Consider the following 13,379-nt stretch of genomic DNA (forward strand, 5'->3'; position numbering starts at 1 on the left):
AGGCGTGCAGGGGAAGGACAAGTCCTGTCCCTAACCAATCCAGCTGATTTTGGGGAGATAGATTTCACAGGGAAGTGACATGTATTTCACGGCTGTAAAATTGGTAGGGCCCTAATTATGGGACTACTTTTTCTTTTTTTTGATAGAGTAAAGTTGTTGCATAAGGCCCTGAAACACTAAGATCATTACCTCTCTGGATTTTTTCACCCTTGCTAGTTCAGATGTGGGGAAGTACAGGAATCTTAGCCAAAATTAGCATTGGATAACCGAGAAAGGTTGAGTAGTATTGTGTAAATGACTTCCAGAGGCTGCTATTCTTGTGCTTAGGTCCTGGGGATTAGTGCTGTGATCAGTGCCAAGTGTCTCACTTGTTCAGGAGCTGACTGAGGAGAAATCTGAGCCATTAGCAATTTATCTTATCTTTGAAAACTCATGAAAACTGGAGAGATTCCAGAGCACTGGAAAAGGGCAAAGTAGTACCCATCTATAAAAAGGGGAAAAGGACAAATCAGGGGATTACAAACCTCTCAGCTTAACTTCAATACCTGGAAAGATAATGGAGCAAATAATTAAGCAATCAGTTTGCAAACACCTTGAAGATAATAAGGTGATAAGTAACAGCATGTCAAACCAACCTAATAGCTTTCTTTGGCAGGGTAACAAGGCTTGTGGATGTGGAGAAGCGGTAGATGTGGTATATCTTGACTCTAGTAAGGATTTTGATACTGTCTCACATAACCTTCTCATAAACAAACCAGGGAAATACAACCTAAATGGAGCTACTATAAGATAGGTGCATATCTTGTTGGAAAACTGTTCCCAGAGAGTAATCAGTGGTTCAAAGTCAAGCTGGAAGGGCATATCAAGTGGGGTCCTGCAGGGATCAGTTCTAGGTCTGGTTCTGTTCAATATTTAATCTGTGATTTAGATTTCGCAGAGAGTACACTTATGAAGATAGTGGACGATATCAAGCGGGGAGGGGTTGCAAGTGCTTTGGAGGATAGGATTAAAATTCAAAATGATCTGGACAAACTGGAGAAATACTATGAAGTAAATAGGATGAAATTCAATAAGGACAAATGTAAAGTACTCCCCTTAGTGTGACGAATCAGTTGCACGCATACAAAACGGGAAATGACTGCCTAGGAAAGAGTACTGCAAAAAGGGATCTGGGGGTCATATTGGACCACAAGCTAAATATGAGTTAACAGTGTAACACTGTTGCAAAAAAAAGCAAACATCGTTCTGGGATGTATTAGCATGAGTGTTATAAGAAAGACACAAGAAGTAATTCTTCTGCTCTACTCTGCACTGATTAGGCCTCAACTGAAGTATTGTGTCCAGTTCTGGCCGCACATTTCATGAAAGATATGGACAAATTTGAGAAAGTCCAGAGAAGAGCAACAAAAATGATTAAAGATCTGGAAAACAATCTACGAGGGAAGATTGAAAAAAATTGGGTTTGTTTACTCTGGAAAAGAGAAGACTGAGTGGGGACATAACCATTTTCAAGTACAAAGGATGTTACAAGGAAGAGGGAGAAAAATTGGTCTCCTTAACCTCTTTGGCTAGGACAAGAAGCACTGGGCTTAAATTGCAGCAGGGGAGGTTTAGGTTGGACATTAGGAAAAATTTCCTAACTGTGTCAGGGTGGTTTAAGCACTGGAATAAATTGTAGGGCTGTCAAGCGATTTAAAAAATTAATTGTTCAATTAATCGTGATGTTAAGCAACAATAGAATATCATTTATTTTAAATATTTTTGGATGTTTACTACATTTTCAAATATATTAATTTCAGTTACAACACAGAATACAAAGTGTACAGTGCTCATTTTATATTTTTTATTACAAATATTTGCACTGTAAAAAACAAAATTGTGTTTTTCAATTCACCTCATACAAGTACTGTAGTGCAGTCTCTTTACCATGAAAGTTGAACTTACAAATGTAGAATTATGTGGTTTAAAAAAACAAACAAACCTGCATTCAAAAATAAAACAGTGTAAAACTTTAGAGTCTACAAGTCCACTCAGTCCTACTTCTTGGTCAGCCAATCACTTAGACAAAGTTGATTACAATTTGCAGGAGATAATGCTGTCTGCTTCTTATTTACGATGTCACCTGAAAGTGAGAACGGGTCTTCACGAGGCACAGTTGTAGCTGGTGTTGCAAGATATTTACATGCCAGATGCACTAAAGATTCATATGTCCCTTCATGCTTCAGAAACCATTCCAGAGGACATGCTTCCATGCTGATGACGGGTTCTGCTCGATAATGATTCAAAGCAGAGTGGACCGACGCCTGTTCATTTTCATCATCTGAGTCAGATGTAACCAGCAGAAGATTGATTTTCTTTTTTGGTGGTTCAGGTTCCGTAGTTTCCACATCAGAATTTTGCTCTTTTAAGACTTCTAAAAGTATACTCCATACCTTGTCCCTCTCAGATTTTGGAAGGCACTTCAGATTCGATCGGGGGAAGTCCCGGATGACTGGGAAAAGGCTAATGTTGTGCCCATCTTTTTAAAAAAGGGAAGAAGGAGGATCCTGGGAACTTCAGGCCAATCAGCCTCGCCTCAGTCCCTGGAAAAATCATGGAGCACATCCTCAAGGAATCAATTCTGAAGCACTTAGAGGAGAGAAAAGTGATCAGGAACAGTCAGCATGGATTCACCAAGGGCAAGTCATGCCTGACTAATTGCCTTCTATGACGAGATAACTGGTTCTGTGGATGAAGGGAAAGCAGTGTTGTTCCTTGACTTCAGCAAAGCTTTTGACACGGTCTCCCACAGTATTCTTGCCAGCAAGTTAAAGAAGTATGGGCTGGATAAAATGGACTATAAGGTGGATAGAAAGCTGGCTAGATTGTCGGGCTCAACGGGTTGTGATCAATCGCTCCATTTCTAGTTGGCAGCCAGTATCAAGCGGAGTGCCCCAAGGGTCGGTCCTGGGGCCGGTTTTGTTTAATATCTTCATAAATGATCTGGAGGATGGTGTGGATTGCACCCTCAGCAAGTTTGCAGATGACACTAAACTTGGAGGAGAGGTAGAAACGCTAGAGGGTAGGGATAGGATACAGAGGGCCCTAGACAAATTGGAGGATTGGGCCAAAAGAAATCTGATGAGGTTCAACAAAGACAAGTGCAGAGTCCTGCACTTAGGACGGAAGAATCCCATGCATCGCTACAGACTAGGGACCGAATGGCTCGGCAGCAGTTCTGCAGAAAAGGACCTAGGGGTTACAGTGGACGAGAAGCTGGATATGAGTCAACAGTGTGCCCTTGTTGCCAAGAAGGCCAATGGCATTTTGGGATGTATAAGTAGGGGCATTGCCAGCATATCGAGGGATGTGATTGTCCCCCTCTATTCGACATTGGTGAGGCCTCATCTGGAGTACTGTGTCTAGTTTTGGGCCCCACACCACAAGAAGGATGTGGAAAATTGGAAAGAGTCCAGCAGAGGGCAACAAAAATGATGAGGGGACTGGAACACATGACTTATGAGGAAAGGCTGAGGGAACTGAGGATGTTTAGTCTACAGAAGAGAAGAATGAGGGGGGATTTGATAGCTGCTTTCAACTACCTGAAAGGGGGTTCCAAAGAGGATGGCTCTAGACTGTTCTCAGTGGTAGGAGATGACAGAACAAGTAGTAATGGTCTCAAGTTCCAGTGGGGGAGATTTAGGTTGCATATTAGGAAAAGCTTTTTCACTAGGAGGGTGGTGAAACACTGGAATGCGTTACCTAGGGAGGTGGTGGAATCTCCTTCCTTAGGAGTTTTTAAGGTCAGGCTTGACAAAGCCCTGGCTGGGATGATTTAATTGGGGATTGGCCCTGCTTTGAGCAGGGGGTTGGACTAGATGACCTCCTGAGGTCCCTTCCAACCCTGATATTCTATGATTCTTAAACCTTGGGTTGAGTGATGTAGTTATTTTTAGAAATCTCACATTGGTACCTTCTTTGTGTTCTGTCAAATCTGCTGTGAAAGTGTTCTTAAAACGAACATGTGCTGGGTCATCATCCGAGACTGCTGTAATATGTAATCTATACAGAATATGGGTAAAACAGAGCAGGAGACATACAATTCTCCCCCCAAGGAGTACAGTCACAAATTCAATGCATTATTTTTTTAACAAGCATCGTCAGCGTGGAAGTGTCTTCTGGAATGGTGGCTGAAGCATGAAGGGGCATATGAATGTTTAGCATTTCTGACATGTAAATACCTTGCAACGCTGGCTACAAAAGTGCCATGCGAACGCCTGTTCTCACTTTCAGGTGCCATTGTAAATAAGCAAGCACCAGTATCTCCTGTCAATGTAAGCAAACTTGTTTGTTTGTCTTAGAGATTGGCAGAATAAGTAGTAGTACTGAGTGGACTTTCAGGCTCTAAAGTTTTACTCTGTTTTGTTTTTGACTGCAGTTATTTAACCAAAAAAAATCTGCATTTGTAAGTTACACTTTCACGATAAAGAGAGTGCACTTCAGTACTTGTATGAGGTGAAATGAAAAATGCTATTTTTTGGTTCATCACTTTACAGTGCATATATATGTGTAATCAAAAATAGCAATATAAAGTGAGAACTATGCACTTTGTATTCTGTGGAATTGAAATCAATATTAAAAATGTAGAAGAACATCCATAAATATTTAATAAATTTAAATTGGTATTCTATTGTTATAAGTGCTGGCGTTACGCTCTTGCAAATTCTCCTTTCAGGTGTCCTGTGGTTTCCCTGTCCTACCTGCCCCGAATGGCCTCCACCACGCTGCCATACGGTGGGGTAATAGCTGGGACCTTAGAAGGAGGCTGCTTTTGGGAACAGAAGGCCACCAACTCCTACCGGCCTCACCATCTGCCTCTAGAGTCTGGAGGCTGCATCGATATTCAGACTGAAATCAGCACTCGGCACTGCCTTGCAACTTACAGACCTAGTAAGTAATTGTGTGCAAGTACAACACCCTTTATGCAGTGCTTTTATCAGTTTGCCGTAATTCTGCCCTGCCACATAAGCCCCTGTGAGGTGCCAGGGTTTGGTGGTAGCTTTGGAAAGCTGGCGCCTCAGGGAATTGAGAGCATAGCAGAAATCATGCTTTTACTTTTCAGAGGCGAAGGCCTGGATAACACACTAGTACCATGCTTCCCCTTGGACACAGTAAAGCTTTTTGTGTGGCTGCACATATACAAAAGAGATGCTGCTGAGAGTGGGGTTGGGAGGAGAAGCCTGGTATGCCTGGCTGCAAATGGACCGTTCCTTTTGCCTCACAATGCCTCTTGCCTAGGGCTTCCATCCCTGTGGTGACCCTGAGTGGGTTTGTATTAGGATTCTAGTCTCTTTGCAGCTTAGTTCTGGCCCTTTCCTGAACAGGCTATTGTACAGTGGGGAAAAATTGTATTTGGCGAAAAGAACGAGGAGTACTTAATCATAGAATATCAGGGTTGGAAGGGACCCCTGAAGGTCATCTAGTCCAACCCCCTGCTCGAAGCAGGACCAATTCCCAGTTAAATCATCCCAGCCAGGGCTTTGTCAAGCCTGACCTTAAAAACCTCTAAGGAAGGAGATTCTACCACCTCCCTAGGTAACGCATTCCAGTGTTTCACCACCCTCTTAGTGAAAAAGTTTTTCCTAATATCCAATCTAAACCTCCCCCACTGCAACTTGAGACCATTACTCCTCGTTCTGTCATCTGCTAAGGTGCCACTTCTGGCACCTTAGAGACTAACAAATTTATTTGAGAATAAGCTTTCATGGGCTAAAACCCACTTCATCGGATGCATGCAGTGGAAAATACAGTAGGAAGGTAGGTGTGTGTGTGTGTGTGTATATATATATGTATATATATATATATACACACAGAGAACATGAAAAAATGCGTGTTGCTGTACCCACTATAACGAGAGTGATCGGTTAAGGTGAGCTATTATCAGCAGGAGAAAAAAACCTTTTGTAGTGATAATCAGGATGGCCCATTTCCAACAGTTAACAAGAAGGTGAGAGTAATAGTATGTGGGGGGGATATAAGCATGGGGAAATAGTTTTACTTTGTGTAATGACACATCCACTCCCAGTCTTTATTCAAGCCTAAGTTAATGGTGTCCAGTTTGCCAATTAATTCCAATTCAGCAGTCTCTCACTGGAGTCTGTTTTTGAAGTTTTTTTTGTTGTAATATTGCCACTTTTAGGTCTGTAATCGAGTTACCAGAGAGATTGAAGTGTTCTCCGACTGGTTTTTGAATGTTTTGTGTCCATTTATTCTTTTACATAGAGACTGTCCGGTTTGGCCAATGTACGTGGCAGAGGGGCATTGCTGGCACATGATGGCATATATCCCATCGGTAGATGTGCAGGTGAACGAGCCTCTGATAGTGTGGCTGATGTGATTAGGTCCTATGATGGTGTCTCCTGAATAGATATGTGGACAGAGTTGGCAACGGGCTTTGTTGTAAGGATAAGTTGATAGAGATCTTGTAGTTGTTTGTCTCTGTCTGAGGGGTTGGAGCAAATGCGGTTGTATTTTAAAGCTTGGCTGTAGACAACGGATCATGTGGTGTGGTCTGGTTGAAAGCTGGAGCCATGTAGGTAAGTATAGCGGTCAGTAGGTTTCTGGTATAGGGTGGTGTTTATGTGACCATCGCTTATTTGCATGGTAGTGTCCAGGAAGTGGATCTCTTGTGTGGACTGGTCCAGGCTGAGGTGGGGTGGAAATTGTTGAAATCATGGTGGAATTCCTCAAGAGCTTTTTTCCATGGGTCCAGATGATGAAGTCGTCATCAATGTAGCGCAAGTAGAGTAGGGGCGTTAGGGGACGAGAACCCCTCAGACAGAGACAAACACCTACAAGATCTCTCTCAAGCATTCTTACAACTACAATACCCACCTGCTGAAGTGAAGAAACAGATTGACAGAGCCAGAAGAGTACCCTGAAGTCACCTACTACAGGACAGGCCCAACAAATAAAGTAACAGAACGCCACTAGCCATCACCTTCAGTCCCCAACTAAAACCTCTCCAACGCATCGTCAGGAATCTACAACCTATCCTGAAGGACAATCCCTCACTCTCACAGATCTTGGGAGACAGGTCAGTCCTTGCTTACAGACAGCCCCCCCCAACCTGAAGCAAATACTCACCAGCAACCACACAACAAAAACACTAACCCAGGAACCTATCATCGCAACGAAGCCCGTTGCCAACTCTTTCCACATATCTATTCAGGAGACACCATCATAGGACCTAATCACATCAGCTACACTATCAGAGGCTCGTTCACCTGCACATCCACCAATGTGATATATGCCATCATGTGCCAGCAATGCCCCTCTGCCATGTACATTGGCCAAACCGGACAGTCTCTACGTAAAAGAATAAATGGACACAAATCAGACGTCAAGAATTATAACATTCAAAAACCAGTCGGAGAACACTTCAATCTCTCTGGTCACGCGATTACAGACCTAAAAGTGGCAATATTACAACAAAAAAACTTCAAAAACAGACTCCAGTGAGAGACTGCTGAATTGGAATTAATTTGCAAACTGGACACCGTTAAATTAGGCTTGAATAAAGACTGGGAGTGGATGTGTCATTACACAAAGTATAACTATTTCCCCATGTTTATTTCCACCCCCCACTGTTACTCTCACCTTCTTGTCAACTGTTGGAAATGGGCCATCCTGATTATCACTACAAAAGGTTTTTGGTTTTTTTTTCTCCTGCTGATACTAGCTCACCTTAATTGATCGCTCTCATTATAGCGTGTATGGCAACACCCATTGTTTCATCTTCTCTGTGTATATACATCTTCCTACTGTATTTTCCACTGCATGCGTCCGATGAAGTGGGTTTTAGCCAGGGAAGCTTATGGTCAAATAAATTTGTTAGTCTCTAAGATATCACAAGTACGCCTCGTTCTTTTTGCTGATACAGACTAACACAGCTACCACTCTGAAACCTGTATTTGGTAAGTGACTCAGCTTGTCAGTGGAGTTACCCTTTCTCTACATCCCACAGATAAGAGCAACAATTGCCTGCATTGTGTGGTGATGGAACTGTCCTGCAGCCAACTGACGGATGCATCTGTCGACATGGTCTGCTCCTGTCACCCAGTTCAGACATTCAGTGCTGGGCCCACCTGCAAACTGCTGACCAAAAATGCCATCTTTCAGAGTCCAGAAGAGGATGGCAGCATCTTGGTGTGCGCTGGCGATGAGGCCTCAAACTCTGCCATGGTATTTCTTTTTTCCTTTCATTTTCATCAGGCAGCGTTTTATTGCAGTGCTTAGGAGAGAAACCTTATCTGTCCCATGTTGTTAAATCCAGTGTGATGCAATTTGCATTGTAGGTAACAGGTGAGTGGGCAGGGAGGTGTTTGTGTGTGTGTGTACATTAACTTTCCATACTTTGCTTGTGGGACTGGCTAACTCCCTGGCAACTTAGAGATACTGCTTCAGGCTGTAAACCAGTAATGCACAAAACTAGATACTGTGTCCTTACGGTAATTTAAATATAGGCAGGTTGCCCCTGTAGTGAACTTGTGCCTGCTTCCTACCTGAGGAATGTAGGTAGGCAGAATGTAATTAGCCATGATAGACTCTGTCCAGGGCCTAGGAATTAACACTTTCCTCCAAAGAAAATGTCCTGTTGTACAAATGGTACCTGGCCAGTACAGTGCCACTTACAGGAGCAGCATGCTGGCACACTAGCTCAATACCAACTCACAGGGAAGAGTTCAAGCCTGTTGAGTCGCAACATCACTTCTTATGATCTGGTCTATGGAAACCAGGGAGTGAACTTCCCTCCTAGAGGTGGTCTCTTCAGGTTAGGGTTGAGACAGGTTGGCAGGGGACAGTGGAGGAAGACTTGTACTGCTGCCATCTGTGCGGTGTCTGTTCTGAGGTTGAAGGAGGACTTCAGCCTCCAAGGTAAGAGTGTACCTTGGCATTTAGCTATGGTTAAAATGCTATGGCTACAGCCCCAAAGCAAACCTCTTGTTACATAAGGGGTGTGATAGAGAATTGGTCCATCCAGCCTTCCTTGGGAGCAGTAAAATAATGAGGAAAGCTGGCTTAACAGCTGTTGGAGACTACTGTTCTCGAGCCACAGAACAGTTACAGCACAAGAAGCTATAGTGCTTCATCCACATTACCCTGCCACTGTTTCTAAACACTGACTTGCAGGGATCATCTCTAGGAGTGAAGATGGTTCATTCTCCATGTCTTCTCTGAAACATGATTTTGGCAATTAATTGATCTTTAAATATTCATGGTAAATAGGCCCAATGGCCTGTGATGGGATGTTAGATGGGGTGGGATCTGAGTTACTACAGAGAATTCTTTCCTGGGTATCTGGCTGGTGAATCTTGCCCATATGCTCAGGGTTCAGCTGATCGCCATATTTGGGGTCGGGAAGGAATTTTCCTCCAGGGCAGATTGGAAGAGGCCCTGGGGGTTTTTCGCCTTCCTCCGCAGCATGGGGCACGGGTCACTTGCTGGAGGATTCTCTGCACCTGGAAGTCTTTAAACCATGATTTGAGGACTTCAATAGCTCAGACATAGGTGAGAGGTTTATTGCAGGAGTGGGTGGGTGAGATTCTGTGGCCTGCATTGTGCAGGAGGTCAGATTAGATGATCATAATGGTCCCTTCTGACCTTAATATCTATGAAACAAACAACAAGGGTTCTTACTGCTGCCAGGTGGCTTTGTAGATCCCAGCCAGGTGGGAAATTGGTACATCTCAATCCATTATCTCCCACAGGCTGAATCATAGAATATCAGGGTTGGAAGAGACCTCAGGAGGTCATCTAGTCCAACCCCCTGCTCAAAGCACGACCAATCCCCAACTAAATCATCGCAGCCAGGGCTTTGTCAAGCCTGATCTTAAAAACTTCAAAGGAAGGCGATTCCACCAGCTCCCTAGGTAACACTTTCCAGTGCTTCACCACCTCCTAGTGAAAGTTTTTCCTAATATCCAACCTAAACCTCTCCCACTGCAACTTGAGACCATTACTCCCTCGTTCTGTTCTCACTGGTACCAGATGACAGTCTAGATCCATCCTCTTTGGAAGGAAGAGCTGCTAGTTGGTAGCTCATAGTCACAGTGAACCCAGGCTGAAATTAAACTAGTCACAGAAGTAAGAGGCTGCATATCCTATTATTAAAGCAGTGGTGGGGGTTAGGAAAAATCAGTTTTAACTTAAATCCCCTCCCCTTGCAAAATCTGTGCACAAGCTTTTTTTTAATGCATTAAATAGTATTACTAAAATTCTTTCCAATAAGAGTAACCAGAACACACACACGCTATTGATAAATAGAGATCTTTTCTTAATGAAGCATGTAATATTCCTAAATTACATGGGTTTATAGATCTTCTGTTACCTGTACACATAATCCTATATCAAAGAACAGGAATACTCTAGAGAAGCACGTACTGGCCATATTTGGTTCATGTCTGGAAGATGACTTTTGCAATAGTAAGTGTTGCATTTATATATGCAAGCTAAAGGAACTTTGTACAGGGTTACTGAGCCATGGGACGTGTTTTAAGAAAAACTTTTAAAAGTGGAATTCAGACTGCCTCATCACAAATGACCAGCCTTGCCCACTTTCCATTTTCCCTGAGTTAGTTGTTTAGTCTGCGGAAGAGAAGAATATGGGGGGATTTGATAGCTGCTGTTAACTACCTGAAAGGGGTTCCAAAGAGGATGGCTCTAGACTGTTCTCAGTGGTAGCTGATGACAGAACAAGGAGTAATGATCTCAAGTTGCAGTGGGGGAGGTTTAGGTTGGATATTAGGAAAATCTTTTTCACTAGGAGAGTGGTGAAACACTGGAATGCGTTACCTAGGGAGGTGGTAGAATCTCCTTCCTTAGAAATTTTTAAGGTCAGGCTTGTCAAAGCTCTGGCTGGGATGATTTAGTTGGGGATTGGTCTTGCTTTGAGCAGGGGGTTGGACTAGATGACCTCCTGAGGTCCCTTCCAACCCTGATATTCTATGATTCTATGTCCCTGATTATCTGACCTTCCCGAGAGGAGGCTAATGGCAAGTTTAGTGGCTCAGAAGTGAGTCTTTCCTGGCTGGAGAAGGTGTTGGAAAATGGCTGAGCTAGCTGGGATGTTTCTTTGAGGAGGGGCTCCTTCCCACCAACAGCATTAGAACCAAGACTGAGTGGGAGGAGAGCACCATGGTGCCTGACCCTTTGTACTTCACAGGTATGGGATGCTGGAAGTGGCTCCTTACGGCAGAAGCTACAAACTGACCTACCTGTGCTGGACATCTGCCCTTTCACGGTGAACCGCAATAACTTCCTGGCCACTCTCACTGAGAAGATGGTGAAGCTCTACAAGTGGGATTGAAAAAGGCTCTGTAAGCCTTCCGCAGAGAGGAGCTTCCAAAATGTGCTGTTAACAAACTACCAATTCCAACAAATTCTCTGCTGTCCCACCACAACAGCACAACCCCAGGCTCTGCTTTCCTGCCTGAATTGTTTATGGGACAGGAACTGCCACGGCATCTCTCATGTTGGTGCATTCAGGAACTGGAGCACTGGTGTTTTGTCTTTTCTCCCCACCCTAATTTGTATCTGTCCTTATTCCTTCAGTTGATCCCAAGGTCAGTTTTTTCTATTCTCAGGCAAACTGGCAGCCTGCCTCAATGCAGTGCTCACTCTTGGCCTGTCTCCAGCTGCACAGTGTTATAACTCTCTCTCTCTTCCCCACCCCCACCCAGCATTAACACAGTGCTGGGACTTGCAAACCACTTCATAGAATGACCCAAAGGAAAGGAATTTCTGAGACTCCCCCTGTACTTTGCAGTCCTCCTCCCCTTGCTCCATGATGAAAGGGCCTTTAAGTAGCAGTTTGGCTGCTGCCTTGTACTTAGATGGGCATTTTCCCAGGAATGTTGTGGACATGTCCTGTAAAGGACTTACTCAGCTGTTCCTATGCGCTTTTTGAGGCTTCTGGGCAAAACAAGCTTGGTGGGGCTTTTCCATCAATCAGGTAAAGCCAACTCTATGCCATTAGTCTTTGCCATGGAGAAGATAGTTTTGGGACTGGAGTGAGAACACTTCTCTTCTGCATTTTCATATGCATATAGTATGAACCTTGCCTCCTCTTTAGGCGCAGCCCAGTCCAAACATCGTAGAACTGTCTTTTGTCTGGAGAAAGTTGGCAATAGGGTGGGGTGGGGAGACTTTTGTGCAGTTTGATGCTAGTTGCAATTCATGTTAACCTTGCCTAAGGCTCAGGTGGCTGAACAGCATTTGAATTGAAAAGAAAGAAAGAGAAAATGTTGGCTGCTTTGTACCAAATGTAATAAAAACTGTTGGATTTCCTGAGGTTTGATTCACCAGAGGGTCACAGAGTGGTCCCCGTCATCCTTGTCTGTGGCACAATTCTTCACATCCTAGATGTGAGTCTGAACCAGAATTCCCCATAAAGAGTTGGTGGGGTGTGGGGTGAGCCAAGGGTTTGAGTGCCAAGTATGCAGACTGATTCTCAGCCCACATGTGTTCCTGTGAGTAAGGACATTTCATTTTCTGACTTGAAATGTAAATCATGTTCATCCCCATGTTTGTATTTGCCAAAGACAAACTATCAAGAATGTTACACAAGTTGCAAGACAGTTTCCCTGCATGGGGAACCTGTCCCTGGGCACTGTTCCTTGCATGAAGCCTGTGTAAACGGCATCTTTTCTGTTACCAGATCCAGGGTGTCACTAATTAAATCCACAGAACAACTTTCCTTTCTAAAACTTGCAGGGATATGAATTTTCTTTGAGTCTTCTCTTTAAAAACAAGATAATGTAAAATATACACATCTCCATTTAATTGTATCTATTTTTGTGTGATAGTTTGTTCCTATCTTTTTATGTGATGTGAAAAATAAAGCATTTATCATTATAGAACCCTGCTTCTGCTGATGTAACTGTCTGACCTTGTGAAATGTGTGGTACAGAGATGTGCTTCCATCTAGATGAATATAAACAAGGCTCCGTGTACTCTGGCAAGGATCCCTTCATCTGATAGGACTTCCAGGTTGGATGTGGGAGTTTCAAGTATATTTACTAATAGAGGCTTCTAGTGAATGTAATATGAAAATTGAGTCCCCTGTGGTGGCTTCAGTATCAATTCAATTTGTCTTACGCTGACCTCCATCTTTCAATTTTGCTGCAGATTTTTATATTGACAAAGCAAAACGATATCGTAGAAATGATTGGGGATTGTACAGGAAAATCTGAAGGCATGGACAGCTGCCTAGAGGGACAATTGATGATAGTCTTCTTCGAGGAATGTCCCTGTGGGTGCTCCACTTTTAGGTATTCGAGCACCCCTGTGCTTCTAGTTGGAGATTTAAGGTATCAGTGCCCTGCTTGGCTATGCACGCG

The 13,379-nt window shown here is 43.5% G+C and overlaps 1 protein-coding gene across 10 annotated transcripts in view; it reads left to right on the forward strand.

Annotated features, from left to right (window-relative positions):
- Positions 1 to 12,899, forward strand: part of RFWD3 (ring finger and WD repeat domain 3) — a 65,499-nt gene extending 52,600 nt beyond the window's left edge. For all 10 annotated transcript variants that reach the window (XM_073307088.2, XM_073307085.2, XM_073307090.2 and 7 more), the window contains 3 exons: positions 4,715 to 4,929; positions 8,006 to 8,223; positions 11,204 to 12,899. In XM_073307088.2, coding sequence (XP_073163189.2) covers positions 4,715 to 4,929; positions 8,006 to 8,223; positions 11,204 to 11,347 — 577 coding nt within the window. In that variant the 3' untranslated portion in view covers positions 11,348 to 12,899. The remainder of the gene's footprint in view (positions 1 to 4,714; positions 4,930 to 8,005; positions 8,224 to 11,203) is intronic.
- The last annotated feature ends 480 nt before the right edge of the window (positions 12,900 to 13,379 follow it).

The sequence above is a fragment of the Lepidochelys kempii genome, chromosome 12 (assembly GCF_965140285.1).
Source record: "Lepidochelys kempii isolate rLepKem1 chromosome 12, rLepKem1.hap1, whole genome shotgun sequence".
In the NCBI taxonomy this organism is placed as follows: Eukaryota; Metazoa; Chordata; order Testudines; family Cheloniidae; genus Lepidochelys; species Lepidochelys kempii.